A 27,695-nucleotide genomic window follows, 5' to 3' on the forward strand; every position below is an offset into this window, starting at 1 on the left:
TGGCTGTTGGGGAGTACTGGGAGCAGGGGCGGTGGGCAGGGCCAGGTGCGCAGGGGAGAAACAAGGCGCTTCGGAGTTCAGGTAAAGAAAGTTGGGGAGGATGACCACCGGAGCCGGGTAAGGAGCTCCGGGCGCGGGGCGAGGCCAGGCTCTGGCAGGAGAACGGGTCGGGCAGGTGAGGGACCCGGGTGCGACCCGGCTCTGGACGGGCGGGAAGAGGCCAGGGCGCTGTTCCACTAGCACCTGCGGGTGCGGAGCGCGACCCTCCGCCTCGGCCCCTAGTAACCGGGAAAGTTCCCAGTTCCGGTTCCAAGGCGGCGCGCAGGTGAGGCCGACGGGGCGGGGCGGCTTTGGCTCCCGGGGTTCACTCCTCACCCCTCTGGGCTACCGGCGTTGCCATGGCGACCGCCGCTGTGCAACCCGCCCCCGCCCTCCCGCGTGCGGGAGGGGTCGGATCCCCAGCCCTCGGCCGACGCTGAGCCCGCGGGGTTGGAATGCGGGGTCCCGGGCGGCTCGGGGCCGCGCGCCCGGCTCTCCGGGCTGCTTCCGGCCTGGCTCGGGCGGCGGGCGGGGGGAGGGCAGCCCGGCAGGCGAGGGGGAAGGAGCGGAGCCGGGCCCGGCCGACGCGGCTTTGTCTCCTTTGTTCCCGGCGGTGGCAGCGCCGCGCGGGAGGGGCGGGCAGCGGGCGCAGTTTTCCGCCCCTCGGTCTCCGGGTAACAGCTGCGGCTCCGCCAGACCCGGGGGGAGGCCGCTGCGTGCGGAGCCCGAGCGCGGAGCGGCCGGCGCCCGCCTCGGCGCGCACATCCAGTGGGGCCTGGCCGGGTGGTGAGTGCGGGGCTCGGGGCCGGGGCGGCGAGGACCGGGGCTCCAAGGACCGGGGCTCCAGAGGTGGAACGGGTCGGGGCCTCGATCCTGCCGGGCAGGGGCGGCCTGGGTGAGTGGTGGGCGACTTTGGTTTTGAGAGTTGGGACCACACTTCTCCGCGCGAAGGGAAACTCTGGCGGCTCCGCCTGGAACGCGATTGGGAGACTGAGGAGGTGGAGCTGCTCCTCCGCGCCCCCTCCTCGCCGCCGCCACCGGGGACCGGCCGGCCCCTTCCCCGCCCTCCCAGGGCCACTGATGGGGTCCTCGCCTCGGGGTCCGGGGGTTGGGGAGGGTCAAGGACGAGCCAAGTGGGGAGGTCGGGGCTTCCCCTCAGTAGTAACAGCCCTTTCTGGCTGCTCCCGGTGGGACTGACAAAGGCGGACCTCGAGCCTGCTGACCCCCAGAGGGGGGCCCTCCTCTCCACACACAGACATATTCAGTGGGTGATCGATCAGCGCCTGGGGTCATTGCAGGTGCCTGGTAAATGGTGGATCTCCCCACCCCTCCTCAACACACAGAAAACAGGGCGAGCAGCGGGCACTGCTGCACTGTCAATGAATAACTCACCTCTGTAGTGGACCCTGGAAGCTGAGCAGGAGGGTGAAACGGGAAGGCCGGCTTCCCACTAATTGGAAAGCAAGGCAAATGTGGGCTGTCCTATGGCCCCTCTGCAGGTGCGGAATGGCGGGGTTTGTGAGCCCCTTTTGTTGTCGAGGACAGCTCCACGGGGGTCCGGGAGGTGCTTGCTCTGCAGACAAAAGTTGGGCAGTCTTGGGCCCCCTGAAAAGGTTCAGAGTAGGGTGGGCCCAGAAGAGACTCCAGGCAGGCCTGGGCACAGGCAGAATTAGGCTTTGGCTGTGAGCCTGAACAGGGCCTCAGATGTTGGGAGTGGGCAGGAGATCCAGGCTGTGTAAGTTGGGGATGTGAGGTCTGGTTCTAGATCAGCCTTTTCAGTCTGCCCTGGCCTGGTCATTAACAAAAGTGGGGCCAACGTCTTCCCTTTGAGAGACCAAGTGGCTTGGAGGGATTGTGGGCCTTCTATCTCCCCTATTTGTCGGGTTTTCTTGGCTGTGAAATGGGGGTACGTTCACCATGCAGGGAGCATCTGGTCTGTGCTGAAGTCTGTGCAAGTTGCCGGGGCCTCTGAATCGAAAGCATACTCCCTGCCTTCAAGGAGCTTCAAGTCCAGAGTAGGAGGGTGGAACTGGGAGAAAAGTGACCCTGGCTGGCATCACTAATGCCAGGCACATGCTGTATCATGTTTACTGGTCAGAGCAATCCTTCTTCCCATTGTACAGCTAGGAAATCTGAGGCTCGGAGAGCCTGAGGCCGAGCAGCCGTGCCTGTCAGAGTGTTGGCTAGGTGTGTCCATTCTGTCCACTGCATGCAGTGGCCTCCTCAGAAGCCTGGGAGGACAGGGGAGGCTCCCCAGTTAGAAGATGGTTGGTGTAGGAGTTAATGGGATAGCGAGGGAGTGGGCATTCCAGGCAGCGGCAAGAGCCTGTGCGGCGGCTGGAGGAGCGAGGCAGCCTGCAGTTCAGGCTGGCAGGAACGAAGGGTATTTGTGGGGGAGCACTGGCATGGATCGGGTGGGAGAGGTGTGGACTGGAGGGGTGGGCCTTTATCCCTCCTGCTCTGGGGTGCCCCAGAGGCTTTTGGGGGAGGGGTGTACTCCAATTCTACTCAAGTAAAGCCCCAAGAAGTTGGGAGTTGGGAGGCTAGATTGGAGGGGCTGGGAGCTGCTCAGTGGCCTGTGGCAGAGATAAAGTGAAATCCATGTGCCTGAAATGGAAGAGAAAAACGCACTGCTCTTCTTTCTCTCCTCCTTCAGCTACCCATGGTATGTGTGGAGGGGCAAGGGGTGCTAGGTCCTGATTCACAGGGAGACTGATTGCAGAAGCCTGACCACTTTCCCTGGAGTGGGTCAGCGGCTGATCTCTTCGGTGGCCTGGCCAGGAGCTGTTCTGATCCCACCCATTTCTTCCTGTTGTCTCCTCATCCAGTGTTTTTTTTTTTTAAATTAATTATTATTATTACTATTTTTTCATCTCCCAAGGCTCTGTCATCCATCAATCCAGTTTTGATATCACATATGGGGAGTGGTTTTGTTGCTGCCCCTTGAGGGCTGGAGAACTTTGGCATGCAGTAGGCTCTGAGCAAATATTTGTAAACATGTAGGAGTGAGTATTGGTCTAACTATGGGACCCTGTGCCCAAGGCCCATCCCTGGCATGCGGTGGCAGGAGAATTGAACAGTAGCCCCGTGCAAGAGATGACCTCTGCCCATCCTCAGGTGGACTCTGTCTTCCCATGGGAAGAAACTTTCTTTCCTCATCCCTTGGAAACTAGGTGGGGGGCTCCTGGGCAGCCTGGTCTTGCCACAGTCCTGGGATCCTGGCCGGGTTCAAGACTTTCCCTGCTGCCCCCTTCCCCCCCCCCGCCCCCTTGGGTGGCAAACAGAGGCAGCCTTGTTCCTGCTCCCATAGAGCTGCCCTGTTTTCTGCACACTAAAAATGGAAACCCCCAAGCTATTTCGGGAGCAGTGCCCAGCCAGGCTGTGACCACGGCCCCCCTGCTCCCACCGGGCTGTGGCCACAGTGTCCCAGCTTCCACCAGGCTGCTGGACCCTCCCCTGAGCCTTGTGCCCAGCCCTGTTCACTTTGGGGCAGCCTCAGGAGTACGCTGCTCAGGCCTCAGCTAGGATGAGCCGACCTGGGAGAAGCAAGCACTTGATATTTTGCGCAGGCAGCTTGGCAGCTGGGTGATGGGAGGGGCTGGGCAATGTGGCCTGGGCACAGGCAAGTAGGGGAAGTGTCTCCCAGTCTGAGATGCATTGTCTGTCCCAGCACTTCACCAACCTTGGTGCTCTTGGCTGGGGACCACTGGGGAAGGTGGTGTTGCCATAGTTTCTTGGTTCAGGGACTCAGGAGCCTCAGCTGGGGCCCAAGAAGGGGTCTGTGTAGAGAGCAGGCACCCAAAGTCTGGGGAGGTCCTGGTGATGGGCCTGGGAACAGCCAGGCATGGCACCTTCCTCCAGGACATACTCCACTTAGCCCACATCTTGGGTCCTGGCACTACTCTGAAGTGCAGGAGAGGAAATAGCAAGAGATGGCCTAGCTTCTACAGCTCTCTATATGTAGGGCTCCAACTAAGTACTCTCGAACGAGGGGAGTGTGCATGAATGTGTGTGTGTGTCTAAATGTGAGTGGTGGTCTGAATGTCTCAGGTGAGTGTGATGTGTGTGTGTTCCTGTGTGTCGATATGGATGTGTCTTCATGTGGTGTTTGAACATGGGTGGCTGTGTCTGTGTGTGTCACTGTGCTGTGTGTACAGATGGCATCTGCATCTCTCTCTGTGTGTGTGTGTGTGTGTGTGTGTGTGTGTTGTAGGCGTACACATGCAGGGTGGGTGGTGTGTATGCATCTTGCTGTGCGAGTGCCTGTCTGCTGAAGCGCTGGTAGCCCTTTGGGCTGGGACAGCCCCTGGCCGTGTAGAGGGTGTATGCCTGGGTTCCTTTACAAGGTGAAGTTTGAGCAGAGAGAGGGACCTCACAGGGAGAGGGCCATGCTGGGGGCCTGGCTGAACCCTGCCAGCCGTGGGGCTCCTTCCTAGCTGACCTTTCCCAGGCCCCTTGGGTGCCTGGCTCTGCCGCCCTCCCCCTCCTCGTGTGGGCTCCGAGGAGGCGTCCTCTGTGGAATGTGTTTGGTGGCCAGGGGCCAGGCTGGGCCCAGCTCCACCAGCAGGCTGGGCGGTGGGGAGGGGGTGCTTCTGTGCTGCCTCCCCAGTGGGGAGCCCAGGGCTTCCATGTGCCTGCAGCCCAGGCCCCAGCTTCACACTCGGCTTTCCCCTCTTCTAGGTGACTCCCACACGGGTCATGCTGTTGTCTCCTGATCCAGCCGGCCCTGCCAGGTGAGCCTGACCTCACACTAGATATCTAGGAACAGCATGACTCCTACCTATTCTGAGGGCTCTCGGAGGTGGGGTGCAGCCCTTCAGGCCCCACCCCTCCGAGCTGGAGCCTCCTTACATCTCTCAGGCCTCTTGGTTCTGTGGTTATTACCCTTCTGGATTCCTGGCCTGAAAGGCCCTGCCCCCAACTCTTGTCTTGCTCTAACATTCTGCTGGCTCAGGAGACCTCCCTCTCCTTCCTCCTTCTGCCTGGGAAACCCTCATCCATGTAGAGCCTCTCCTTTCTTGGGGTCTGGGCCCCTCCTTCCCATCACCTGCTCTCCTGCCCCATCCAGACCCTGCTTCCTGGGCATGGCCTCTCCAGCTCCTCACCCTCTGATCTGGGGGGATGGTGAGTGGGGTGCAGGTCTCCTTAGAGAATCGTGCCTGCAAAGAATGGGCAGTGTTGTCTAGGAAGTATCTCCTATTTCTGACCTCGTTCTAGCGTGTGGTCCTGAGGTCATCCTGGACATAGTGCCTGTCTAAGAAGCCTGGTCCTCCTCTGCTCACCCCCTAGGTTAGGAGGGGCATCTTGGCAATGCCACAGTCCTATCCCTTACCAGTGGCCCCAGGGTGCTCTGGCGGCCACATGAGCCCCACTCTCTCGACCTGTCTCCCTGCCAGGTGACCATGCCTGCCCTGGGCCCAGCTCTTCTCCAGGCTCTCTGGGCTGGGTGGGTCCTCACCCTCCAGCCCCTTCCACCAGCTGCTTTCACTCCCAATGGCACGTATCTGCAGCACCTGGCAAGAGACCCCACCTCAGGCACCCTCTACCTGGGGGCCACCAACTTCCTGTTCCAGCTGAGCCCTGGGCTGCAGCTGGAGGCCTCAGTGTCCACCGGCCCTGTGCTAGACAGCAGGGACTGCCTGCCACCTGTGATGCCTGATGAGTGCCCCCAGGCCCAGCCTACCAACAACCCGAACCAGCTGCTCCTGGTGAGCCCAGGGGCCCTGGTGGTGTGCGGGAGCGTGCACCAGGGAGTCTGTGAGCAGCGGCGCCTGGGGCAGCTTGAGCAGCTGCTGCTGCGGCCAGAGCGGCCTGGGGACACCCAGTATGTGGCTGCCAATGATCCTGCGGTCAGCACGGTGGGGCTGGTAGCCCAGGGCTTGGCAGGGGAGCCCCTCCTGTTTGTGGGGCGAGGATACACCAGCAGGGGTGTGGGGGGTGGCATTCCACCCATCACAACCCGGGCCCTGTGGCCGCCGGACCCCCAAGCTGCCTTCTCCTATGAGGAGACAGCCAAGCTGGCAGTGGGCCGCCTCTCTGAGTACAGCCACCACTTCGTGAGTGCCTTTGCACGTGGGGCCAGCGCCTACTTCCTGTTCCTGCGGCGGGACCTGCAGGCTCAGTCTAGAGCCTTTCGTGCCTATGTGTCTCGAGTGTGCCTCCGGGACCAGCACTACTATTCCTATGTGGAGTTGCCTCTGGCCTGCCAAGGTGGCCGCTACGGGCTGATCCAGGCTGCAGCTGTGGCCACGTCCAGGGAGGTGGCGCATGGAGAGGTGCTCTTTGCAGCCTTCTCCTCAGCTGCACCCCCCACTGTGGGCCGACCCCCATTGGCGGCTGCTGGGGCATCTGGAGCCTCTGCCCTCTGTGCCTTCCCCCTGGATGAGGTGGACCGGCTTGCTAATCGCACGCGAGATGCCTGCTACACCCGGGAGGGCCGTGCTGAGGATGGGACCGAGGTGGCCTACATCGAGTATGATGTCAATTCTGACTGTGCACAGCTGCCAGTGGTGAGTTCCAGTGTTGCCCTGCTTTTCCCCCTCTCTGAGGCCACTGGCCAAGTATTTGCAGCCAAGGAGCTGCCCAGAGTGTCCGAGGGCAGCTGGTGGTAGCACGAGGATGATCAGATCAGCAGATATTAAGTGCTTCCTGTGTTTCCTGGGCAGTGGTACCTTACCACAAACCTGGCATGCGGGTGGCAGCAGTGTCTAGATGGGCTTGGACTAGGATGCTGGAGGGGTGGCCCTAGTGTAGGTGGATTGGGAGGATGTTTGGGGGTTCTTGGGTAGGGACAGGGACCTATAATGGAATGAGACCTTTGGCTCTTGAGCAGGAGAGGAAGGTGAGGTCGGGATTGATGAGCTGTAGCCTCAGGATGGATAAAAAAGGGAAGAAGCTGCACACAGGGTTGAGTCAGTGAGAGGCAGGAGAGGGCCCCGGTGAGTGGACTTGGAGCAGAAGAGCAGGCTGTGAGAGGTTTTGGAGAAGTGGTCCAGGAGCAAGGTGACCACAGAAACTGGAGGAAGCACTCCCAGGCCAGGGATGGGAGAAGGTGGGGCCACAGGCAGCGGTGGGGATCAAAAGAGGGGGAAGGAGCCACTGGAAACTGCCCAAGGACTGGAGCAGAACTGGAGATCAGTCCACTGCGATAGGGCTAAGGATGTACCTGGGGGGATATTGTCCAGGGAAGGGTTGTTAGGGAGGGCCCAGAGAGACTGGGGACAGGGATGGGGTTGTCCCAGGAGGGCCAGCAGAGAAGACACTGTTGTATAGGGAGAGCTACCAGAGCGGCTGCGGGAGGGAGTGAGGTTGGCCAGGGAGGATGTGGCCAAGGAGGTTATCCAGGGAGGGCCTTCCTGATGCTTCTTGCTGCCTATAGGACACCCTGGATGCTTATCCCTGTGGCTCAGACCATACGCCCAGCCCCATGGCGAGCCGGGTCCCACTGGAAGCCACACCAATTCTGGAGTGGCCAGGGATTCAGCTAACAGCTGTGGCAGTCACCGTGGAAGATGGACACACCATTGCTTTCCTGGGTGATAGTCAAGGGCAGCTGCACAGGGTGAGCCCACAGGAAGTACTGGCCCCTGTCCCAGAGTCTGGAGGGAACAGGTTGCTGGGGACCCAGCCTGGTTTAAGCTATCCCTGTGACCCCTGGGCCAGGAGAGATGACCTGAGCTGCTCTCCCAGGACTGGGTGGTGTTTACCTGTGATTTTCCTCCATCCCCGCTAGGCTGGTTGGTATGACCTGTGACTGCCCAGGAGGAAATTCTGTCTGTAAATTACTTCGATTGGGTGGAGGAGGGGAGGGCTTTGGGCCTCTGCCCATGGACTTCGATCCCAGACCCTGTGGTCTCTGATCCCAGGTCTACTTGGGCCCAGGGAGCGATGGCCACTCGTACTCCACACAGAGCATCCATCAGGGGTCTGCAGTTAGCAGAGACCTCACCTTTGATGGGAACTTTGAGCACCTGTATGTCATGACCCAGAGCACAGTGAGTGCCAGGCATAAACAAGGGCATGGCTGCTGGGAGGGGCCTCTGGGTGGGGCCAGAGACCCATTTGTGGGTGAGCCACTGGTGTTTGGATTGCCGGCCTCAGGTCCTCTTTGCTGTCACAGCTTCTGAAGGTTCCCGTGGCCTCCTGTGCTCAGCACCTGGACTGTGCATCTTGCCTTGCTCACAGGGACCCATACTGTGGGTGGTGTGTGCTCCTTGGCAGGTCAGATTCCTGACCCCATCCCAGTCCCAGCCTCAAGCCCACAATGCTCCTGCATAATTGTCCTGTCCAGAATTCCTGAACCTTAGTGCTTGACTCTCAACCCCTGATCCCCAGACACCCTGATTCCCCACCCCCATCCTCTGCACTGGGCATCAGTGCCCTGCCAGGGCAGACACAGGAACCTGTATCATACCCACTCTAGGGCCCTGCCCAGGTCCTCCAGATTGTAGGAGTCCCTACCCTATGAACTCCCAGTGGCCTGTGAGGGTCACAGATAGACACCGGTCATTCTTGCTCAGGTGCAGTCGCAGTTCTGAGTGCTCAAGGGGCCAGGGCCCAGAGCAGTGGCTATGGAGCTTCCAGTCTGAGCTGGGCTGTCTGCGAGTGGCAGCCATGAGTCCTGCCAACATCAGCCGAGAGGAAACGAGGGAGGTGAATGATCAGATAGGGAGGGCCCTGGTGGGGAGGGCTCTGGGCATCAAGGTCTGGGTAGAGATCTTAGATCCTGGTGTCAGACATGTCAGATACCACATGGCCTCACACAAGTCACTTCTTTTAGGAGCTCAGTTTGCCCATGTATTTCTAACTCAGGCCAGAGGGTGTTTGGGGAGGCCTGAGGTCTGTTAACTGCTGGTGCCTGTCCACATTGGGTTCCCCATAAATGTGAGCCCTGGTCTGCTGTCCACTAGCCCCAACAGTGTGTCTGTCCTTGGCTCTCTTGGCAGGTTTTCCTATCAGTGCCAGACCTGCCACCCCTGTGGCCAGGGGAGTCATATTCCTGCCACTTTGGGGAACATCAGAGTCCTGCCCTGCTGACTGGTTCTGGTGTGATGTGCCCCTCCCCAGACCCTAATGAGGCCCCAGTGCTGCCAAGAGGAGCCGGTGGGTGAGAGAATGGGCCAGCCTTGGGGGAGGCCAGCCCCTGCTCCAGGGGATGCGGTGGGGTTAAGGTGTGAATCCAGGCAAAGAGCCATGAATGAATGCCTTTCTCTGAGTCCTCCCACTCCCCAACCACCTGAAGCCTCCATTCTGTGCCCTTGGACTGTATTCCCTCACCCCGGGTCCTCTTCCCCATTCAAGGGCTCAGGATATCGGCTCTGGGTCTGAGTGTACCTCCTTGCTGCTTAACCCTGGCCCTCTCCCCTTCTGCAGACCACGTCTCCGTGAGCGTGGAGCTCAGGTTTGGCGCCGTTGTGATCGCCAAAACTTCCCTCTCCTTCTATGACTGTGTGGCGGTCGCTGAACTCCGCCCATCTGCGCAGTGAGTTCCTCGCCCTGTCCCCAGGCCTGGGCTTCCCCGTGGCGACCCCTGCCCCATGGCTGTGCTCTGTGCAGGTGCCAGGCCTGTGTGAGCAGCCGCTGGGGGTGTAACTGGTGTGTCTGGCAGCACCTGTGCACACACAAGGCCTCGTGTGATACCGGGCCCATGGTTGCAAGCCATCAGGTGAGTGTGACCTTGGGTTGGGCCATACGGGGGTGGGTTGGGGGTCCCAGTGTGAGAGTTTTTCTTATGGCCTGGGGTCTGTCTGCCTATGTGAGGCTCTGTCCTGAGCACCAGAGCCGCTGTGTGTGACGGACTCCCTGGAGAACAGCCGCCGATACATCCCGCCTGTTTTGGGAGAGGGCGTTTGTAGCTGAGAGGCAGGGGAGGTCTGGCCTTCATGCCCCACCTCGGCACAGACACCCCTGGAGCCTTCCCCACAGTTTTCTCCTGTGGAGAATTAATGGGCTGTTTTTATTTCTCTTTTCCTTGGTCTCCTTTCCTCTTAACATACACTGTGCCTGCCTGCATCCTGTCCCGCGCCTGCCTGCTGAGTGGCCCTTCCTGTCTTCCTCTGCCTCCCCCTTCAGAGCCCCCTTGTCTCCCCAGCCCATCCTGCAAGAGACGGACCCAGCCCCTCCCCACCCACAGCCCCCAAAGCCCTAGTCACCCCTGCTCCTAATACCCTTCCTGTGGAGCCTGGGGCTCCGTCCACAGCCACAACTTTGGACATCTCACCTGGGGCCAGTCCTTCCCTGCTCAGCCCCTGGGGGCCGTGGGCAGGTTCTGGCCCCATATCTTCCCCCAGCTCCACAGAGTCGCCTCTCCATGAGGAGCCCTCCCCTCCCAACCCCCCAAATGGACCTGGAACCACTGTCCCTGCCCCCACTGACTTCAGACCCACAGCCACACCTGAGGACCTCTTGGCCTCCCCGCTGTCACCCTCAGAGGTAGCAGCAGTGCCCCCTGCAGACCCTGGCCCTGAGGCCCTTCCTCCCACAGTGCCCCTGGACCTGCCCCCTGCCACTGTTCCTGCCACCACTTTCCCAGGGGCCATGGGCTCCGTGAAGCCCGCCCTGGACTGGCTGACGAGAGAAGGCAGCGAGCTGCCCGAGGCGGACGAGTGGACGGGGGGTGACGCACCCGCCTTCTCCACTTCCACCCTCCTCTCAGGTGATGGAGACTCAGCAGAGCTTGAGGGCCCTCCCGCCCCCCTCATCCTCCCGTCCAGCCTCGACTACCAGTATGACACCCCCGGGCTCTGGGAGCTGGTGAGGCCCAGCCCAGGAAGGAGGCCTCAGGGGAGGGGATGTGGGGAAGATGCTACCCCTAGCTTGCCTTGTGATTCTGCACTGGGAGGGGGCGAGGGGCAGGGTGGAGTCTGCAGCCCCACACAGGCCTTGCCCCTGGAATCTGGCAAGGCAGAGGGCTGAGCTGGGCAGGGTGGGCTCCATAGACTGCCTTGCCCTTGGTGCCTGCAGGAAGAGGTGACCTCGGGGGCAAGCTCCTGCCCCTGTGTAGAGAGCGTTCAGGGCTCCACGTTGATGCCGGTCCATGTGGAGCGGGAAATCCGGCTGCTAGGCAGGAACCTTCACCTTTTCCAGGTCAGTGTGTCCTGCCTGCCGCTGTCCTTGCAGCCTCCTTAGCTTTGACAAACTCTGCACAAGCCCTGGGGAGCAGGAAGAGGGCAGAGTCCGAGGGCTCAACTCCAACCCAGAGGCTGTGCTAGGGGATCTGTTGGGCGACCTACAGGACTCCCTGGACCCAGCTCCTGAAACTGCCCAAACAGCTGTGTTCTCTGCCCTCAGGACGGCCCAGGAGAAAATGAGTGTGTGATGGAGCTGGAGGGCCTTGAGGTGGTGGTTGAGGCCCGGGTCGAGTGTGAGCCACCTCCAGATACCCAGTGCCATGTCACCTGCCAGCAGCACCAGGTGCACACCATGAGCGCCTGTCGCCCTGAGGGAGTCTGCACACCCATTTCTGACCTCGGACCATGTGCCCCGTAGAGTCCTTGCATCCCAGCTCTGACCTGTAACTTGAGGCCCCATGGGGTCCCCATACTCCATTTCTGGCTCTGCCCTCCAACCTGTGGCCCCATGGGGTCCCTCTGACCCTATGCTCCTAACTGGTCATTTTAGTCCTTTCTCTGACTACCCCCTCCCCAGGCCTGACGCTTCCCCCAGTGCTTGACTCTGAACCCACTCCAATTTCTCCAGCTCAGCTATGAGGCTCTGCAGCCAGAGCTCCGTGTGGGGCTGTTTCTGCGTCGGGCCGGCCGTCTGCGTGTGGACAGTGCTGAGGGGCTGCATGGTGAGCCACCTGTGGGCTGCTGGGCTGGCGGCGGTAGCAGGGCTCTCCCAGGCCTGCCTCTCACGTGCGTCTCTGCCACCCCCAGTGGTACTGTATGACTGTTCCGTGGGACATGGAGACTGCAGCCGCTGCCAAACCGCCATGCCCCAGTATGGCTGTGTGTGGTGTGAGGGGGAGCGTCCACGTTGTGTGACCCGGGAGGCCTGTGGTGAGGCTGAGGCTGTGGCCACCCAGTGCCCAGCGCCCCTCATCCACTCGGTTTGTTGAAAGGCTGGCCATCCCTTCCTCAGTGCTGCCCTTAGAGGGAGGGTGTGGGGTCCCAAAGGTGGGAGGTTGGGGCTGCCTTTCCAGTTGAGTAGAGGTGAGCAGTCCTTGTCGTGGAACAGGTGGAGCCACTGACTGGGCCTGTAGACGGAGGCACCCGTGTCACCATCAGGGGCTCCAACCTGGGCCAGCATGTGCAGGATGTGCTGGGCATGGTCACGGTGGCTGGAGTGCCCTGTGCTGTGGTTGCCCAGGAGTACGAGGTCTCTAGCAGGTGAGCTGGCTGCACCCAGCTGGAGCATGGCACAGCCTGGGGCCTCCACGGTTGGCTTTTCTGCTTGGGGCCTCCATCCCCCGCTTATCTGCCCCACTGTCTCCCTGTTCCTTGATTCTGGCCACAATGCCTGAGTGCCAGGGTTGCCACTGAAGACCCTGGGCGCCCACCAGACCTGTAAGTTCCTGGCATGGGCTGCTGGGGAATCCTTCCTGGGCCTGTCACTGCCCAGAGCTGACTGGTGGCTCTGCTTCCTGCTCTGCTCACCTGGTCTTCTGAGGGACTGTGGATATATTAATAGCTGTGGCAGCAGGACCCTGAGATCAGACAGATAAACTCAGGGGCTGGCCTTCTCACCAGCTCACTCTTCCCCAGGCATTGTCCTGGGCTGCCAGGCTCCTCAGGAAGGTAGACTTGGAAGGCACACCTCAGAAAGGCACACCTGCCGAGGGCCAGACTCCACTGTCGTCTCTCGGGACCCCTGCTGCCTTCCTGGGGCTCCTGGGTTATGGGAACCTGGCCAGCGGTTGCAGGCCCCAAAGGTACATGTGCAGGACATTCCTAAGGAGATGTCCACAAGCAGCAGGGCCCAAACCTGGCTGAATATCAGGGTAATCTGCAGACCCTGTCCCAAACCAACACAGAGCAGATCCTCAACTGCCCCTCAGACATCTGGGTTCAGGAGGCCCACGGTGGGGCCCCAGAATCTATATTTGAAATAAAGAACCACTCTGCTAGGCATGGAGTGTCCCCTGAATGTGTTATGACTGAGAACTTACAGTGACTATCTAGACTGTTAGTGTTCCAGACCATAAGACTTTGTGATTTACGAAGCAATTGGCATATATTCTGTCTGGAGCCTCCTCTGCGTGGCTCACATGTCACTTGCGTCTTCCTAGAGTGTTTGCAGCAACTGTGACAATGTCACTGAGTTGAGCCACTGCAGGCTTAGCACTCTGGAAGTTAATTTGCCCAAGCTTCTGTTTTCTGGCTAAGAACCAGCATTTTCTTAGACGGTTCACTTTCCCTTCACATGTATTCCTCTGTCTGACTAGAGGCTTTCAGGGACTCTTTTTCCTGAATAAATCAAGTTTCTACCATGCTTTGAGTGGGTACTGTGCATGTGACGTGGCAGAGGACATGGGCGGCTAGCTGTGCCCACTCTTTTGCTCAGCAGCTCACCCCACAACCAGGCTAACAGGGCCCCTTTGTAAAGTTATGCCACAGATAAATTCTTCCTTGTTGGGGGCCTCTGGGGTTGAACTTAAATGATTGAAACCACAAATATTAATTCTCAGATACCAAGGCCTTCTGATGTGTCATAAAGAATTCCCTCCAAAGTGAGAGAGGGTCTCTGTCAATCTTGTGGAGGATGGGAAGGGGAAGACCGCCTGACAGTGGGGCAGGGAGAGGGGCTGCCAGGTAAGCTTGAGGGGCCCTCGATGCAGCCTGGCACCCCCTAGCCTGCTGTGTGCCTACAGCCTCGTGTGCATCACCGGGGCCAGTGGGGAGGAGGTGGCCGGCGCCGCAGCGGTGGAGGTGCTGGGAAGAGGACGTGGCGTTTCAGAGCACGACTTTGCCTACCAGGTACCTGACTGCTGAGCCACCCCCAGCTGCCAGCGGGCCACCCCCTCTGGTGACTCCTCTCAACCTATCTGGTTTTGCCTTGGTGGGGCTGCCAGTCCTGGACCATCCTGTTTCTCAGGCTGTCCCCGCCTCCCTGTGTCTGGTCTGATGCTTGTCTCTCTCCCTGTCCTCCTTCCCACAGGACCCGAAGGTCCATTCCATCTTCCCAACCCGCGGCCCCAGAGCTGGGGGCACCCATCTCACCCTGAATGGCTCCAAGCTCCTGACTGGGCGGCTGGAGGACATCCGAGTGGTGGTTGGAGACCAGCCTTGTCACTTGTGAGGGGCACTTCCTCATCCTGCAAAAATCCATGTGCTCCAGGGGAAAGATGGAGGGGTCTGGGATCCTGGGGAGAGCAGAAAGGGGAAGAGGGCCAGTCTGCTTCTTCAGAGAGTGGCTGGACCCTCCCTAGCCGGCTGTGGTGGGAGTGCACCTCCAGGGACACCTGGTGGAGACTGCAGTCAGCACTAGAGGGAAGCCAGCTGGGGCCTGAGTGGTCCAAGTTTCCCCTGCCTGCGCCCCTCCATTCATTCCCACCTCCCCTCCCAGGCTGCCGGGGCAGCAGTCAGAACAGCTGCGGTGTGAGACCAGCCCATGCCCCGCACCTGCCACGCTCCCTGTGGCTGTGTGGTTTGGGGCCACGGAGCGGAGGCTTCAACGTGGACAGTTCAAGTACACCTTCGACCCCAACATCACCTCTGCTGGCCCCACCAAGAGCTTCCTCAGGTGTTGGGCCAAGGGTGTGGCTGCATGGCAGGTGGCAGGGAGATCTTTGCAGCTCCACTATGTGGGGGTTTGTAGGGCTTTATGTTGGGGCACTGAGAATCCCATGCTGCTGGTAGGGGCAGGGGGTCATGTGGTTTGGGGCTGGGGCTGAGCTGACCTAGCTGGGACTGGGCTGTGCTTTAGGTCCAGGTAACATAAGCCATCTTACGTTACGTAAGCTCATGGTCTGTTTCAGTGGAGGACGTGAGATATCGGTCCGTGGCCAGAATCTGGACGTGGTACAGACACCAAGAATCCGGGTGACCGTGGTCTCGAGAATGCTGCAGCCCAGCCAGGGGCTTGGACGGAGGCGTCGCGTGGTCCCGGAGACGGCGTGTTCTCTTGGACCCTCCTGCAGTGGCCAGCATGCAGGACACCCTTGGGTACCCCACACTCTCCCCTCGCCCCATACCACACCCTGGGGATAGCCAGAGCAGGTGCCAGAGGAGGCTCTTCCCATTTTTGCTTGGCCCCCCGTCAGCCTGCCTGTCTTCCTTCCAGTTTGAGGAACCATGCCATGTCAACTCCTCCCAGCTCATCACATGCCGCACACCTGCCCTCCCAGGCCTGCCCGAGGACCCCTGGGTCCGGGTGGAATTTATCCTTGACAACCTGATCTTTGACTTTGCAACACTGAACCCCACACCTTTCTCCTACGAGGCTGACCCCACCCTGCAGCCACTCAACCCTGAGGACCCCACCATGCCATTCCGGCACAAGCCTGGGAGTGTGTTCTCTGTGGAGGTACAGCTCCTACTTGGACCTGGCAGGGCCCCGAGACCCTTCCCTTGGCTGGACATCTCTACTGTGTGTGGTAGAGAGGCTGAGACAGTAGAGCAAGGGCCGGTGGATGGACATGGCTCCTCATCTTTGCTGTGTCGGGGGCAGAGGGGGCTGGTGGGAGGTGCCTAGCCTAGGATCTGGCATGGGCTTGACTGCTTGGCTGGTGGCCTGGGTCCTGATGCACTCCATGGCAGGCTCTGGAATGACTGCATTTGTATGTTTGGCCTGTGCAGTAGCTGGGTGGCGTGGTCCACATAGGCCATCGGGCTAATCCCCGAGTTGGCAGCCTGGCTCACATAGACATGCACTAGGCATGTGTCTTGGACATACACAGTGGGCAGCTGACGGGCATGCGGGCAGACCACAGGTCGATATGCCATCATCACCCACCTGGTGAGTCATCAGACACAGAGTGGGGGCTCCGGCTTTGTTAGGTAACTGGGCAGGGTTTGGAAGACAGCTTTATGTTCTCCAGATTTTTCGTTCTGGAGAAGAAAGATAGGAAAGGGCAGCCAAGGGTGATGAGGAGCAGCTTGGAGGACACCTTGTGACTGGCCTGCACGCAGGGGACGGGTGCTGAGAGGCTGTCAGCCCTGCTGCTGGGAGTGGGTCTCAGGGTCCTTCCCACATTTGGGGAGGACAGGATCTGAGGGAAGGGTCCTGAGTGATTGATCGGTGACCCTCTGTTCCAGGGAGAGAACCTGGACCTTGCAATGTCCAAGGAGGAGGTGGTGGCTATGATAGGGGACGGCCCCTGTGTAGTGAAGACGCTGACCCGGCACCACCTGTACTGCGAGCCCCCTGTGGAGCAGCCCCTGCCACAGCACCATGCCCTCCGAGAGGCACTTGACTCTTTGCCTGAGTTCACGGTCAGTGGGCAGGTCCCTGGCCGGGCTGGGCATTGACCTGGGCTGAACCCTTGCTTACAGGCGGCTCCCGACACAGGTGCAGATGGGAAACTTGCGCTTCTCCCTGGGTCACGTGCAGTATGATGGCGAGAGCCCTGGGGCTTTTCCTGTGGCAGCCCAGGTGGGCTTGGGGGTGGGCACCTCTCTTCTGGCTCTGGGTGTCATCATCATTGTCCTCATGTACAGGTGGGTGCAGCCAGATGTGGCTGGGCTGGGGCAGGTCGTGGGATCTGGCTGGACTGGGAAGGGACAGACTGGGCCAGGAGTCAGGAAACATTCTCTGTAAATGGCCAGAGAGTAAATATTTTAGGCTTTGCAGGCCAAGTGGTCTCTGCTCAACAACTCAACTTTGCCACTGTGGCACAAAAGCAGCCAGGGACGACATGAAAACACATGAATGTGGCTGTGTTCTAACAAATCTTTATTTATAAAAATAGGTTGTGGGATGGATTTGGCCTGGTTGTGGTTGACTGATCTCTAGGCTAAACTGTGCTGGGCTAGACGGGGCACGGGTGTTTGTGACTTGCTTGGGAGGGGAAAGGCTGAATTGTACTGGGCTAGGCTTGAGCTTGGCTGGCATGGCTGGGTTGGACTGTGGTGGATGAGGCCAGGGTGTGCCTGGGGATAGGTCAGGCAGGCCTGGGCCAGTAGGACTCATCCGGCCGTCCCCTCCTGACCCTGGTGCTGAGCAGGAGGAAGAGCAAGCAGGCCCTGAGGGACTATAAGAAGGTTCAGATCCAGCTGGAGAATCTGGAGAGCAGCGTGCGGGACCGCTGCAAGAAGGAATTCACAGGTGTGCCCAGGAGAACAGGCCCTGCCCTCCAGGGCTCTGCCCAAACCTGCTCCCATCACATGGGATTGGTGCCCAAACCTGGCCTCTTCTGCTCAACAGACCTCATGACCGAGATGACCGATCTCACCAGTGACCTCCTGGGCAGTGGCATCCCCTTCCTCGACTACAAGGTGTATGCGGAGAGGATCTTCTTCCCCGGGCACCGCGAGTCGCCCTTGCACCGGGACCTGGGTGTGCCTGAGAGCAGACGGCCCACCGTGGAGCAAGGGCTGGGGCAGCTCTCTAACCTGCTCAACAGCAAGCTCTTCCTCACCAAGGTGCCCCCACCTGCATCTTCCTGGCCTGCCCCTGGCCCTGCCCCTTCTCCAGGGCGTGGTTTCTGAGCCCGCCCTTCTGTCCCCCAACCCCCTTCTCCCACCCCCTCTCTTTGGCTGCAGTTCATCCACACGCTGGAGAGCCAGCGCACCTTCTCAGCTCGGGACCGTGCCTACGTGGCGTCTCTGCTCACTGTGGCACTGCATGGGAAGCTTGAGTATTTCACTGACATCCTCCGCACTCTGCTCAGTGACCTGGTTGCCCAGTATGTGGCCAAGAACCCCAAGCTGATGCTGCGGAGGTCTGTGTGGCTGTTGGGGCTGGGTGGCCCTGGATAGCTGGAGCTGGGGTGGGGCCTCAGGCTGGGGGGTCTGCAGGATAGAGAGGCCTGCAGCCCCGCCTGCTGACCCTGGCATTCCCCTTTCCCATCATCTCAGGACAGAGACTGTGGTGGAGAAGCTGCTCACCAACTGGATGTCCATCTGTCTGTACACCTTTGTGAGGGTGAGGGGGCAGAGCTGGACAGGGCTCCTGTCTAGGGAGGGTCAGGCCCTCTAAACTGCTAAGCCCTCAGCCACCATGCAGCTCGGACACTTGTGCCAGAGCAGAGACTCCTGCTCAGCCTGTCCTCAGTCCCCTTAAGCCCGTGTCCTGTCCCCTTTCCCAGTGTGCGTCATGTCCCATACACCTCTGCCACCTGCCGGGAGGGCCCTAACTGCCTGTGCTCTCCTAGGACTCTGTAGGGGAGCCTCTGTACATGCTCTTTCGAGGAATTAAGCATCAAGTGGATAAGGGGCCAGTGGACAGTGTGACAGGCAAGGCCAAATACACCTTGAATGACAACCGCCTGCTTAGAGAGGATGTGGAGTACCGTCCCCTGGTGAGGGTGTGCAAGTGTGTGGCCTGCAGTCTGAGTGCGGTGAGGGCGAGGGTGGAGAGTGTGTGGGTGTGTGGGCTCTGGACGCCAGCTTCTGATGTGGGTACCTGGATGTAGAGCGGGGTGACCTCTGGCTGGTTGCTGGTGAGAGCCCATCAGACTAGTTTAGCAGGATGGCAGTTTAGAGCAGACCTTGATGATAAGGCCTCCAGGTGCCCCAGACTAGGGATGGAACCAGGGTAGCCACAACCAGGGTTTAAGAGGAGCCAGCCCTACCTTGGACCATGGGCTTGAGCTGTGCCAGGGCCTGACCCTGTCGGCCTGGCCCTCCTACCAGGGATGTGGCCTTGCCCACCAAGCCAGCCCCACTCTGGCAGGTCTTCTCTCTGGGTTGCTTTCCCCTTAGTTACGCACAAGGGTTCCTGCGGGAAACCCCCATTAAGGCCTGCTGAACCCCTCCCCTGTTGGATGGGTGGGAATATTTGCTCCTGCAGGCTTCCCGAAGCTCCTTCAGCCTGGCCCATTCAGCCAGGAACCTGGGGATCTGAGTAATGAGGGACTTGTGCTCACTCCTTTTTTTCTGCCATTTACCCTGTAGTCATTTACAAGTGCTCTGCGCTAGGTGCTGGGGTCACAATGGGGAGGAAGCTGCTGGCCCTGGGGAAGGCAGGCAGGTGAAGAGACGAGAGTTAGGGAATGTGTGGTGCATGGGGGTCAGAGGCAGCAGCCCCTCATGAGTTGTCCCTGCCCTTGGTCTGTGTCTTGGTCATCCTGAGTGTACATGAACCCTGACGACTCCTGTGTGTCCTGCATAGACCTTGAATGCACTGTTGGCTGTGGGGCCTGAGGCAGGAGAGGCCCAGGGTGTGCCCGTGAAGGTTCTGGACTGTGACACCATCTCCCAGGCCAAGGAGAAGATGCTGGACCAGCTTTATAAAGGAGTGTCTCTCACCCAGCGGCCAGACCCTCGCACCCTTGATGTTGGTAAGGGCGTGGAGAGCCCCTGGGGACCTGAGCCAGTGTTGGGCCTGGGCTGGCCCCAGACCAGCTCTGCAGGGACAGCTCATCACTCAGGGTGGGGAGGATGCTGGGAGGTGGGCAGAAGCCGGCTTTGGAACATCTTTGTTGGACAGCCTCTCATCTGGGGAGGGGTCCTGCTCTTGGTCTTTGGAGAGGTTGAGGTTGAGTATGACTGCCCCGTGATGGAGGGGCTGGTGTCCCCGTGGAGGAGGAGATGGGCTGTACTGTGGGAAGGGTATCCTCCAGCCCTGCACCCAGTTCTGCCTTGCCCTTGCAGAGTGGCGGTCTGGGGTGGCTGGACACCTCATTCTTTCTGATGAGGATGTCACTTCTGAGGTCCAGGGTCTATGGAGGCGCCTGAACACACTGCAGCATTACAAGGTAGGAGGGGTGGGAGCTGGAGGAGGGCATGGTGAGCTGGGGCTGGTGGAGGGATTACCAGCTGTGCTCAGCAGGTCCCGGATGGAGCAACTGTGGCCCTCGTCCCCTGCCTCACCAAGCATGTGCTCCGGGAAAACCAGGATTATGTCCCTGGAGAGCGTGAGTACTGCCCCCAACACGGCCCTCTGTCCCTGCTGTGCTCAGCCCAGAGTCATGGGGAAGGTCCTCTGGGCCTCAGGGCAGGCTTGTGCCTATTTCCTTTCTGCCCAGGGAAGCTCTCAACCAGGTGCCCCCACCCCTGGGAGAGCTGGCAAGAACCAGGGGGCCTGGGGAGGTGGCACCTGGGGAAGGGTGACAGCTGTGGGCTCTTGGCACAGGGACCCCAATGCTGGAGGATGTAGATGAGGGGGGCATCCGGCCCTGGCACCTGGTGAAACCAAGTGATGAGCCAGAGCCGCCCAGGCCTCGGAGGGGCAGCCTTCGGGGCGGGGAGCGTGAGCGTGCCAAGGCCATCCCTGAGATCTACCTGACCCGCCTGCTGTCCATGAAGGTGGCGTGGGGCTTGCCAAGGTGGTGGGGCCTGGGCTGAGGGGGAGCATGGCCACTCGTGGGATTTGGGGGTGCTGTGGGGTTTGTGCAGGTACAGTGCCGGGGGGTGTCTGAGGCTGGGCTGCTGCTGAGGGCCCTTTGCTGACCACACCTCTCTGCTTCCCCCTTCCCACAGGGCACCCTGCAGAAGTTTGTGGACGACCTGTTCCAGGTGATTCTCAGCACCAGCCGCCCCGTGCCACTCGCTGTGAAGTACTTCTTTGACCTGCTGGATGAGCAGGCCCAGCAGCATGGCATCTCCGACCAGGACACCATCCACATCTGGAAGACCAACAGGTAGGGTGGTGCTGGGTGGGCTCTAGGTGTGTGTGGGGGGTCTTCTCTTGTGCCTCCCCAGCACATTCATTGGCCATGCCTGCCCCACCCGCAGCTTGCCTCTGAGGTTCTGGATCAATATAATAAAAAACCCGCAGTTTGTGTTCGACGTGCAAACATCTGATAACATGGATGCGGTGCTCCTTGTCATTGCACAGACCTTCATGGACGCCTGCACCCTGGCCGACCACAAGCTGGGCCGGGTGAGCAAGTCTGGGATGGATGTGGACGGGGATGGGTGAGGGTGGACAGTGCTGTGTGTGCACTCAGATTCTAGGCTTTTCTGAGAACTTCAAGGAGGACTTCGGGGAGACCTCTGACCTTCCAAGCCAAGGCTTCATCCCAGGGCCGCCTCCGTTTTAAGGGATGAGCAAGAGGTTGGGGCATTGTGTGCCAATTCACAGCTGAAGTTGTGGGCAGCAAGTGCAGCCTGGTGTGGCTGGGGCATAGAGTGCTGGCCAGGCGTGGAAGTAGGCCAGGGCCAGTTGGTCAGGACTCACTCCTGTGGCAGTGGGAACCACAGAAGGTTTGGGAACAGGGAAGTGGTGTGACCAGACCTGAGAGTTTGTGGAGCATTGTGGCTGCTGTGCATGGATGAGCTGAGGGAGGGAGTCCCACGAGGGCGCTGTGCTGTCCTTCTGACAAGCAGCGGCTGGGTTCAAGCTGGGCAGGAGGGTGCAGGGCAGGCAGAAGCTGAAGGTTGGATGTGGGTGATGAGGAAGAAGGAGGGGGGGTCACACATGATCCCTGGGCCTCTGGCTATGGTAAGCTCAGACTTGGAGGAGGTGTCTGGTGTTTGTGGGGTTTCCAGGTAGAGACATGGATTGTTCAATCCCAAAGCAGCCCTGGGCTGCTGGGTGGGTTTGGTTCCTTAGGGTGCTGGAGGTGTCTGCCTGCCAGTAGGGCAGTAGGGAAGAGAGTACAGGGGGTGTCACGGTTTGAGGGATGTGTGAGGAGGAGAGCTGGGAAGTACAGGAGACTGAGTAGTCGGAGCTGTCCGGGAGCACAGAGGTTGGGAGTCTGTTGTCACAGCAGTCAAAGCCGGGAGTCCCCTGACATATGAGGTCCCCAAGGTGTCTGCTCAGGCATCCAGTGGGCAGGGCCCTCGTGTAATTCTGCAGGTCCATGAGTGGGGCTCTGCTTAGCCTTGACCCCCAGGTCTCAGTTGGCGAGGGACCTCTTGAGAGATACTTCCCTACACCTCTGGGAAAAATCAAAATTAGCTGAGCACGGTGGCTCACACCTAGAATCCCAGCACTTTGGGAGGCTGCGGTGGGCAGATCGCCCGAGGAGCTCAGGAGTTTGAGACCAGCCTGGGCAACATGGCAAAACCCCGTCTCTACAAAAAATACAAAAATTAGCCAGGAGTGGTGGTGTGCGCCTGTGGTCCCAGCTACTAGGGAGGGTGAGGTGGGAGGATCACTTGAGCCTGGGAGGTTGAAGCTGCAGTGAGCCATGACTGCGCTGTTTGCTATACTTCAGCCTGGGTAACAGAGCGAGACCGTCTGAAAACAAAAAAACAGAAAGTTCTGTTCAAAATTGTAGCACTGGGCCGGGCGCGGTGGCTCAAGCCTGTAATCCCAGCACTTTGGGAGGCCGAGGCGGGCGGATCACGAGGTCAGGAGATCGAGACCATCCTGGCTAACATGGTGAAACCCCGTCTCTACTAAAAATACAAAAAACTAGCCGGGCGTGGTGGCGGGCGCCTGTAGTCCCAGCTACTCGGAGGCTGAGGCAGGAGAATGGCCTGAACCTGGGAGGCGGAGCTTGCAGTGAGCCGAGATCGTGCCACTGCACTCCAGCCTGGGTGACACAGCGCGAGACTCCGTCTCAAAAAAAAAAAAAAAAAACAAAATTGTAGCACTGTCTTTTGGGAGCCATTTTTGATCCAGATGCTGTCATCATGCCTATAATGAGCTAAGAACCAAAGGGCCACACCAGGACCCACAGGGCCACCTCCAGGGTAGACCCTATGTGGTGGCTGGGATTTTTACCAGATCTTCCCAGTACCTACCCTTCCCAGCAGAACAGCAGATGGTTCCTGGGTAGCTCAGGAGTAGCCCCAACCAGGAATGCCAAGGGTTCCCCCATGGGGAGTTGTCGAGAAGGTGCGAATCCTGACTCAGGTTGACAAGAGGAGCTGGCCTTGGGTCCCTGCTCACGGTGGGCAGTGCCACCTCGAGATATTTCTCACCTTCCCAGCAGCTCTAAGATGAGGAGAGGTCCTGAGAACAGAAGTATGCTGCCCAGAGCCCATGGCTGCTGGGACTTGAACCCAGTTCAGTGGTAGAGGCTGTGTCTAGGTGTGTTAAAGTGGTGGAAACTGACTGGACAGACCTGCTTCAAATCCTTGTTCAGCCACTGGGGAGTGAAGTGGTCTGTGGCCGCTTAGGTAATGTTCTGGGTCTCAGTTCACTCACTTTTAACATGATGACCCTGGGAGTGAACAGCAGCTTCGTGCCCTGCATACCGGGCTCTTGCTGGATCTAGATGGAGGCAGGTGGAGCCGAGAAATTATTTCTGATGACATCAGAGGCTGGACGTTGGTGGAGGGGAGGGAGCAGTGGAGGCTTCCGCGGAAGGAAGTAGGCTAGGGTGACCACCTGAGCTGGTTTTCCGGGACTCAGGGGCTTCCTGGGATGTGAGACTTTCCTTTTCAAAACTGAAGCAGTGCTGGGAAACCCAGGACACTTGATCACTTGAACAGGTGATCATCCTTCCTTCCTTCCTCTTTTCTGTCCTCCTGCTATGTCCAGGACTCCCCGATCAACAAACTTCTGTATGCACGGGACATCCCCCGGTACAAGCAGATGGTGGAAAGGTATTGGAGGGTGCGGTGGGTAGAGGTTGGAGGGTGTGTGCAGCTGAGACTCGGGGGGTGGGCTCTGGTGGGGAGCAGGGGAGTGGGCTTGTTTACCCAGCAGCTGCTGTGCCCTGTCTCTCTGGCAGGTACTATGCAGACATCAGACAGGCTGTCCCAGCCAGCGACCAAGAGATGAACTCTGTCCTGGCTGAGCTGTCTTGGGTAAGGCCTCCCTCTGCTTCTTGGGTTGGGCATAGGCCTCCTGCCACAACAGTCCTGTCCACTTCACACTGCCCCTTTGCAAGGAAGCCCTTGGGAACCTCAGTAGCCCTGTGAGCTGGTTGGGGCAGGAAACATAAGTACAGAATGTTCCAACTGCCACTGAAAGACCAGAGCTCCCACCATCTCATCACAGAACAAGCAGGGGTCTTGTCCTGGCAGCTGCCATATACCCTGATTCAGCCAGGCACTTGTAAGGTAGCTGGGATTCAGCCTCAGGCCTGCCTGGGTCTGCCTGTGTGCGTCTTCCCACTGCTGTGCCTCCCTTGGTGGCACAGGTGTCCCCTCCACTTCCCCCATTCCTAAAACAGCCCTAAAATGTAACTCCAGGGAGTTACGAACAATGTTTCTGAAATGTTGATGGTGATGACAGCCACAACCACAACACTAATAGCAGCTGTAATTTTGGGGTGTTGTGTGTGAAGCCCTTCATGGGGTGCTTTGATTGTCTTACTTGATCCTCACAAGAACTCCACAAGTTAAGTGACACTGACTCCATCATCCAGATGAGGAAGTTGAGGCTCAGAGATGTCCCCATGGAGGGGCCTGAGAGTGACCTCAGGAAATACTTGAGTTAGGCCAGAGCAGAATCATGCTGGGCTGTCAGCCTGCAAGTGACATCAGTGCCACTTGGCTCTGGAGTCACCTGGGTGGCAGAGGGTCTGGGCTAGAACCTTAAGGGATTGAGAGAGGCAGGGCTCCAGTGGAAACCCCAGACCTTGCTGAAGCAGGTAGACCTGAGCTGTCTTCCTACCACGGAGACCCTCTTGGCGCTGCCCTGTTCTGTTACCATCTGGCACGCCTGGCCTGGGGTCCCTGGGCCATGGAGGGGACTCTGCTTCCCACTGTAGTGCCCATCCCATTCCCTACCTCTCAGGTCCCCTTCTCCCCCAACCCTTCCCTGGGGTCCTGGGCCACCTCCTGTGGCTGTCTGTACCCCTCATCTCTCTCACCTTTCATTTGGCCTCTTTCCTAGAACTACTCTGGAGACCTCGGGGCGCGAGTGGCCCTGCATGAACTCTACAAGTACATCAACAAGTACTATGACCAGGTGGGCAGGCCCTGGACCCCAACTGGGAGGCTGACCCAAGGCATCCCAGGAGACTTAAGGGGCTCTGACCCTGTGACTCATGGTGGGGGCTTTGGTCTTCCCCAGGAACAGCGTAGTGGGGGACCGGGCCCCTGGGCGGCTTGGGAAGTGTTCTCCAGGCGGGTTTCCTGGCATTGACTGTACTCTCACTTGTCCCACCACTCCCCATTCCGGCTCCCCAGCAGGATGGCGAGGCACAGTGCTGGTGGTTGTGGGGGCCAAGGGGTCTACCAGGGCCTGGAGGTGGTGTGCATTTGCTGAGTTGGCAGCATGTTGGGCACGGCCAACATGCAGGTGCAGGCCTGGCTTGGCTGCATGAGCTGAGAAGAGGAGAGTCCAGGCACACGGGCTGGGGTGTGAGGGTACACTGGAGCTGGTGAATCTTTTTGGACGATCCCTGGGCTGGGCCTGAAGAGCTGAGCACCTGCCAGTCAACCCGCTGGGTGCCTGATGGAATAGTTCACTTAGATGTTTGTGTGGCACCAGTGAAGTGACTGTTGCTGCTCAGAGATGAGGAACCTGCCTCATGGCCCACAGTCTTCCTGGGCATGGTATGGGCCATGGCATGGGGCATGGGGGAGGCAGAGTGTAATGCAGGCATATCCCCTCGTGGAGACATAGTGGGCAGTGGCTGTTTTCCAAAGTGCTGCTGCCCTCCGGTTCCTACTGGCTCCCTTGGTGGCAGCCCCCAATTTGTGGTTGGTGTTTGATCAGTGTCTGTTTTCTCAGCACATGTGTCTGGTCATTCTTGGGTCTCTGCCCCTTGTCTGGCACCAGGCAGATAGGAACTTGGGAAATGCTGTTGCCGGGCGGGTGGGTGAGCCAGGATGGCTGCATCAGGTCTTCTGAGGGGCTCGGTACTGAGTCAGGTCCTTCATTTCCTACCTTATTCGTCCAGAAACGGTGGCTTTGATGTTATTACCCCTTCTGCTGGCGAGGCCCTGAGGTCACAGAAAGTACGTGAAGTGACTGGCTGGGTTTCTTGGCTTCCTATCCCACTTGTGCCACAGTGTCTTAGGAGGGCTGTTGAATTTTGCAGCAAACACGTTGGCCAAAGAAGTCTCCCCTGATGGCATCGGTCTCTGTTTCAGATCATCACTGCCCTGGAGGAGGATGGCACGGCCCAGAAGATGCAGCTGGGCTATCGGCTCCAGCAGATTGCAGCTGCTGTGGAAAACAAGGTCACAGATCTATAGGGACCCAGGAGCCACGGCCTGCTATTGCTTCAGCCCGGCCTGGGCAGCCCTGGAAGCTCGGGGGGAGAGGCCACCTTCTTAGGTGCCTGTAGTGACTGACAAGCAGTTAGTGGAAGGTGACTCACAGTCTCCTGGTGGCTCTGGCCTCGGCCCTGCTGGACCCACCTCCTAGGCCAGGGTCCTCAAGGCTCATGGGGTAGGACTTAGCCTGCTTCCCGAGTCCAGGTACCCTATGACACCGGTCTGCAGGGAGTTGGGGACTGAGGGCTTCCAGAGAGTGGCTGGAAGAGCCTCCAGGCCCCTGGGGAGACTGTGCTGTTCCTGAACACTGGCCTTGGCTGCACTGGGATTCGGAGAGGAAGGAGGAGAGCCCCACACTTCCTGTCTGCCTCCTCCACCATTCCTGACCTCAGTTGAGCTGCCTCTGGCCTCGTTGCTGCTGCCACATTCTAGGTCTAAGAGTTGAATGCCTCTCCTAGGCCACTGCAGACTGACCCCTCAGCAGGGCTGGCTGTCACAGGGCCACCCTGCCTCACAGGGAGCCATGGTGAGGGCCATCTGCTGCAGGGGGGTCTTGGGGAGAGTGGTGGCTCAGTTGACCCAGCTCTTCATTAAAGGATAACACACTGCACTGAGTCTGATGTGTGAGCCTGGCCCAGCCCCCGGCTACTAGGAGGACGGCAGCTATGCCTGACAGGTACCAGGGGGATGTAGTATCTGCGCCCTGGGGAAGTCTCATGGTCCCCCATCATATCCCAGACTGCAGGGCTGACTGAGGCTCTCCTTGACTCCTGGGCAGGGCCTGGTGGGGTCAAGGCTTCCATGAAGGAAGTAAGAACCCCATCTGGGGCAGGGCTGGTGACTGAGATAAAGGGGTCTGCAGTCTCTTCAGGGGGGCCTGCTTTATCTGCAGTTTGCTTATTCTCACTTCTCCACTCATGTTCTATTTATCTTGAAAGGGACTAGGATAGGATGACATAATTACAGGCAACTCTAGGCAGAGGGGGTCTTGAGGGCTGTTTTCCATGGTCCTGTTCCTGGACTTAGGGTTTCTGTGTTGCTTTCCAAATCAGGGCATCCTAGGGCTGGCTCCTAAACTGTCTGCCTCCATGAAGTCCGCCTTATATGGTTCTTCCTGATTTGTAGCTAGAGGTGAGCTTGGAGACTGTCTTACCTGCTCTCATGTTGCTAGTTGGGTCTGTAGGGCAGGGGGTTGATGCCCCTCTTGACTGAGACCACTCTCGGCCTTAGCAGAAGGCCAGCCCCCCATGGAACAGAAGAGATAGGGTGGCAGCTATGCCTGGCAGATGAGAGGAGGGCCCTTCTGCCTTGAGGCCTTCGGAGGGCTCATCCCTTTGGCCCTCTGCTTACCCTTCATAACCCAGTGACCCTTAGCATTTCCTCTCATTTGGCACAGAGACCCATCCTCCCCTCAGGGTCTTCATTGAGTGTTTGGAGATATAGAGACTGATAGAACTCCAGGAGGACTCCTATCCCCTGCCTCTTTTTGGCCCTAAATAAAGCCATCCACAAAGTCCTTGTCCCTAAGGAGCCATGTTGGTCTTG

The 27,695-nt window shown here is 59.2% G+C and overlaps 1 protein-coding gene across 5 annotated transcripts; it reads left to right on the forward strand.

Moving 5' to 3' along the window:
- Nucleotides 1-27,677, forward strand: PLXNB1 (plexin B1). Of its 5 annotated transcripts, none has more exons than XM_021934441.2 (38): nucleotides 1-81; nucleotides 4,720-4,772; nucleotides 5,436-6,548; nucleotides 7,418-7,600; nucleotides 7,905-8,033; nucleotides 8,159-8,259; nucleotides 8,559-8,691; nucleotides 8,985-9,141; nucleotides 9,412-9,520; nucleotides 9,595-9,703; nucleotides 10,111-10,791; nucleotides 11,002-11,124; nucleotides 11,329-11,451; nucleotides 11,737-11,830; nucleotides 11,916-12,088; nucleotides 12,217-12,368; nucleotides 13,850-13,955; nucleotides 14,137-14,273; nucleotides 14,545-14,721; nucleotides 14,957-15,143; nucleotides 15,262-15,504; nucleotides 16,236-16,412; nucleotides 16,489-16,637; nucleotides 17,144-17,244; nucleotides 17,344-17,561; nucleotides 17,682-17,860; nucleotides 17,997-18,063; nucleotides 18,293-18,439; nucleotides 19,252-19,420; nucleotides 19,734-19,837; nucleotides 19,912-19,996; nucleotides 20,215-20,387; nucleotides 20,562-20,722; nucleotides 20,817-20,964; nucleotides 23,518-23,582; nucleotides 23,711-23,786; nucleotides 24,820-24,894; nucleotides 26,025-27,677. In XM_021934441.2, exons 3-38 carry the CDS (start codon nucleotides 5,442-5,444, stop codon nucleotides 26,127-26,129), a joined length of 6,423 nt encoding a protein of 2,140 aa, XP_021790133.2. In that variant the 5' UTR covers nucleotides 1-81; nucleotides 4,720-4,772; nucleotides 5,436-5,441; the 3' UTR covers nucleotides 26,130-27,677. The 5 variants fall into 5 exon arrangements, with proteins under 5 accessions (XP_021790133.2, XP_031519237.1, XP_031519235.1 ...); XM_031663377.1 differs by lacking the exon at nucleotides 1-81 and adding an exon at nucleotides 98-117 and having other exon boundaries at nucleotides 26,025-26,759; XM_031663375.1 differs by lacking the exon at nucleotides 1-81 and adding an exon at nucleotides 711-825 and having other exon boundaries at nucleotides 26,025-26,759.
- The last annotated feature ends 18 nt before the right edge of the window (nucleotides 27,678-27,695 follow it).

Source organism: Papio anubis, chromosome 2 (genome assembly GCF_008728515.1).
Source record: "Papio anubis isolate 15944 chromosome 2, Panubis1.0, whole genome shotgun sequence".
NCBI classification, from domain to species: Eukaryota; Metazoa; Chordata; class Mammalia; order Primates; family Cercopithecidae; genus Papio; species Papio anubis.

What these genes read in the sequence shown, in the direction of transcription:
- PLXNB1 (XM_021934441.2), top strand. Translation starts at nt 5,442, where the DNA reads ATGCCTGCCCTGGGCCCAGCTCTTCTCCAGGCTCTCTGGGCTGGGTGG. An exon ending in AGTGCTGCCAAGAGGAGCCG is followed by an intron (nt 9,142 to 9,411) that starts GTGGGTGAGAGA and finishes CCCCTTCTGCAG; the next exon opens with ACCACGTCTCCGTGAGCGTG. An exon ending in CTGCAAGAAGGAATTCACAG is followed by an intron (nt 17,245 to 17,343) that starts GTGTGCCCAGGA and finishes TCTGCTCAACAG; the next exon opens with ACCTCATGACCGAGATGACC.